The 4502-nt window shown below is 46.3% G+C and overlaps 1 protein-coding gene across 3 annotated transcripts in view; it reads right to left on the reverse strand.

The window, feature by feature from the left end:
- Positions 1 to 4502, reverse strand: part of SPECC1 (sperm antigen with calponin homology and coiled-coil domains 1) — a 186744-nt gene that overhangs the window by 39037 nt on the left and 143205 nt on the right. For all 3 annotated transcript variants that reach the window (XM_007462667.1, XM_007462666.1, XM_007462665.1), the window contains one exon: positions 3612 to 3714. In XM_007462667.1, the coding sequence (XP_007462729.1) occupies positions 3612 to 3714 (103 nt within the window). The remainder of the gene's footprint in view (positions 1 to 3611; positions 3715 to 4502) is intronic.

Here is a 4502-nt window from a genome sequence, read left to right on the forward strand (position 1 = left end):
TCTGCATCGGCAGGCGGACTCTCAAGCACTGCGCCACCAGGGAAGCCCTGGAAGGGTCTCCTTTTAATGAGAGCCATTTCTGGCTCAGTGTGGGCCCCACCCCACAGTGCAGGTCTGCTCAGGCTCTACTGCCCACCCTCCATCCTGGGGCAACCCCAAGACATCAGAAAGCTGGGCCGGGGGCTCAGCCGAGGGTCTCGCTGGCCGCTCTAACCTTCGCTGCCGCCAAATGAAGCAGCCACCTCGCATGACTTCAACTCCAACTGATGGACCACTAAGGCCATGACCTCCAAGCCCAGTACCTGGTGTGAGATAAACACTGATGAAAACATGAGTCCTCACCTTCTCCAGGTGAGCTGAGCCATCACCCAAATATCACCTCTCCGACCTTTGTGTTAAAATTGCATCCGCATGACCGACATTCCCAATCCTCCCTCCTGGCTTTATTTTTCTCCCTAGCACATTCCACTGGCTGATACAGTACATATTTTACTTTTATATTTTAATTAACTGTCGTTCCCCATGAGAATGTAAGTTCCTCGGGTGCGGAGATTTTGCCTGTTCCATTTCCAGCACTTAAATATTACATAGCTCCAAACTGGCACCTCAATACAAATTCATTGAATTAATATAAGAAGAGTTCCTTTTTTTTTTGGCTGCTTTGGGTCTTCATTGTTGCGCGTGGGCTTTCTCTAGTCGTGGCAAGCAGGGGGTTACTCTTCGTTGCGGTGGCTTCTCTTGCTGCAGAGCACGGGCTCTAGGCATGTGAGCTTCAGTAGTTGTGGCACGCAGGCTTCAGCAGTTGTGGCACGCGGGCTCTAGAGCGCAGGCTCGGTAGTTGTGGCGCATGGGCTTAGTTGCTCTGTGGCATGTGGGATCTTCCCAGACCAGGGCTCGAACCCGTGTCCCCTGCATTGGCAGGCGGATTCTTAACCCCTGCGCCACCAGGAAGTCCCATAAGGAGAGTTCTGATCTAACCCATCGCACTACACTTTGGTGGGGTAAAAAGAAATCATTTTCATTCAAAATTACATGGCTACCGGTTTTTTAAAAGATGGTTTTTAAACTGCCTGAGTTTTCTACAATTTACTTTTGGCTTCCCAAGTCGGAGAGAACAAGCTTTAAAGGCCTGTCTTAAACAAACAGGTCTAGACAGAGAATATTTTGTGAAGAGTAAATAAATCAGACACGTATGATTTGTATTTCTCTCCAAGTTTACAGAGATTTAACAATGAATGGAAGATACTCTGCAGGCAAAATGAGTTTGGGTTTCATCCAACGTGTGATGCTTTGAAAACTAGTTCAAAAAACAAAGCAAAACAAAGCACTACACACTCACACGACTGGAAATGTCTCATCTAATCCCTCCCTGCGACCTAATTATAATGACATTCCATGTTCAAGGGCTGATTCCTTCTGAAAATTTTAATTGTCTTTTCGTACCTGTTCTAGCACGTCCCTCAGCCCACTTCTGTAAATCGGGGAAACGACAGTCCCTTCGACCACGGGCTCGGCCATGGTTGGACCTCATGCCTGGTTGATTACTCCTTCCCATTTTCACTTTTCTGTTACCAGGCCTACTTCCTTCACCCTGAAACCTCCTGTAACCAGCTCTCCTCTGACTCCTTTGTACCTCGGGAGCCTCTATTATTGGTCATTACCCTGATCTTTTCTTTTCCTTTTTTAACAGAAAATGAAAAGAAGGTAATGTCAATATACGGGACACTTCTCTTCTCGGGCAGAGTCTGATTTTGAGGCGCTTGACTGCTGCTGTTACAAAGATATCCCAGCTGCTTGCTGCCTTGCCGTTTGGGCTGGCTCTCGGCCAAGGCCTTGTTTTCTTGCCACCCTTAAAAGCTGGAGGTTGGGGAAGGAGAGTCGTGGTGCCGGCAGCTTCAGAATTTTTAGAAAAATGGGGTAAAGGCACGGGAGGCTGGGTCTGAATAAGGAGAGTGGGGAAGTTGGCCATTTTAAAGAGGGCGTCTCTTTAACGGGAAGGTAAGACAATCCAACTTCCAGAAGAAAACGTAAGAAGATGTTTTCATGACCGTGGAATATAGTCAAAGGTTTCTTAAACAGAAACAAAATGCACTAATCATCAGAGACTGATAAATTATACTTAACTGAAATGAAGAACTTTGTTCAACACAAGAGTGAAAATGCAACCACCCTGGGAGAGGATATTTGTCTATTTGACAAAGGACTTGTATGCAGAATATATAAAGAACTCCTGGAAGCAATAAGGAAAGAAAGACAGTCTGCTTCTAAAAATGGGCAAAAGGCCTGAGCAGGTGTCCAGTGAGCACATGAAAAGGAGCTCAACCACACCCTCCAGCAGGGAAACGCCAAGTCACAACCACAGTGAGACCCCACGTCACATGCGTCCAAATGACCAGGAGCAACAAGACTGACAACAGCAAGTGCTGGGGAGAAGGTAGAGAAAACAGAAATTTCATAAATCCTTGGTGGGAGGTAAACCGTACAACTGCTTTGGGAATCTGGCTGGCACGATCTACCACACTGGAACACACGCACATCCTGTGGCCCAGCCGTTCCATTTCTAGGTATAGATCCAGAAGGAATGAGCACGTGTGTGTTCCAAGAGGAGTACGAGAACAAACCAGCAGGATTTATGACAGCCCCAAACTGGAAGTAACTCACCTGCCCATCAACAGCAGAAGGGATAAATGAATAACGGTGGGGTCATACAATAGGTTACTGATGGGTGAAGAAAATGAACAGACTTACAGTTATAGGCAGCAACATGGATAAATCTCAGTAACTTAACTTAAAAAGACAGATGGAAATACTACAGTTTTTACTTCCATTTATATAAAGCTCAAATGTGGGCAAAACGGATGTGGCATTTAGGGATGCACACTTTTGGAGAAAGCCATCAGGAACCGAACTGAGGACAAAGGGACCTGTGGGAGTCGTGAGGGCCTATGACAGGAAAATCACACAAAGGGCTTGAGGGACAGCAGTGCCGTTTCTGGGTACGACTCCGTGGGTTTTCACTTGACAATAATTCATGAAACTATGATTCACGCTTGACGCACTTTTGTCTTTGTATATGAAATTTCATAATAAAAAACCTTAAACTTATATCAGGTATTACTTCCTTGTTTAAACTTCACGGAAAACAAAAACTCTCCCAGTAAACCAAAACTCTTCAACTAAATGCAAGCAACTCCTAAAGAAACAGAAGTTGAAGGTCCACCACGTGGGGACTTTATGTGAATTAGGAAACGGCTCCCTCTTTGGGAAGATGATTTAGCGAAAGCTGTCTGCTAGGGCTGAGCAGCCTGTCGGGCGCCCTGCTTGGGGGTTTATACCTCCTCTAAGCAAAGGAAAAGGCCTCCTCCCATAAGAGACGCAGGCCTGCGTTGAGGTCACGTCTGCTGGGAGTACAGACGGGCCTTCAGTCCCACCCACCTCTCTGACGGGGCCCTTGGGGCCACACAGACATCTCCCTCCCTGGCAACCCTGCCTGTGAGAACAGAAGCCGACAGTGACAGGCACAGTGGCCCAGCCAGGCCAGTACACACGCAGGGCACAGGACCCCGCCCACCCCCCCGAGCCGCTGGACGCTGGCTGCCACCGCCCCTTACCGCGTAGCCCTCCGTCTTCTTCTGGCACCACCTCAGGAGAGCGTTGCGCTTGGAGCCACCGTATTCCCGGGCCAAGGCAGCCAGGGGGTCTCTTCTTTCCACGCTAGTTAGAAAGGAGAGCACACAGTACAGAGAAGATGCTAACTTTTAAAACCCACAAATACGTAGGAAATAACTAACTAGATTAGAAAAGCAAAAGTCGAGGTCTATCCAGTGAGACTCCAAAGAAACCACCAAATTGGTCCCATCAACAATACATTTTTATTATGTCTCATGGTATGAAAGAGAAAGTAAATTGTGCTTCTTGGCTTTCAGAAGTCTGGGGAGGGTTTTTTTTTTTCTTTCCAATCTAACTGCTGCTCCATCCTTCTAGCCTTTTATTTATGTATCAATACTTATGTACAGTATCATTTTAATTAAAGACACCTATAGAAAAACACTCTGCATGCTTCAAGGCTACACCTATTCCCATGTAACAAAAAAAAGGTAGATTGGAAGAGCATTTTAAAAACACCAGATTGGCTACTTACGGGGAAGTGATGGGAATGGAGATGAAAAACAAAATCGGTAAAACTGACTCAAAAGGTGGGGGGGGGGCCCTGATACTCTGAAGGTGACACTCATACTCCTCAGTTTATGGTGCAGGAACTCAATTCTGAGCACCTGTTTAGCCAAAGGAAGTGATTTCACTAATTAATACCATATCATTCCAAGAGCAAGAGTTTAGGTGCCCCAGCCTCAGTTTTCTATAGACACCTATACTTTGTACGTGACCTAAAATTATCCAAATACTAAAGAGGGACCAAAGATCACACAGTGTCTTCCATGACGAATATCATGAAATGCGAACTACATTCCTATAGCATGTGGAACAGTACTCTATTTCCCTAC

Source organism: Lipotes vexillifer, unplaced genomic scaffold (genome assembly GCF_000442215.2).
Source record: "Lipotes vexillifer unplaced genomic scaffold, Lipotes_vexillifer_v1.1 scaffold982, whole genome shotgun sequence".
Classification (NCBI taxonomy): Eukaryota; Metazoa; Chordata; class Mammalia; order Artiodactyla; family Lipotidae; genus Lipotes; species Lipotes vexillifer.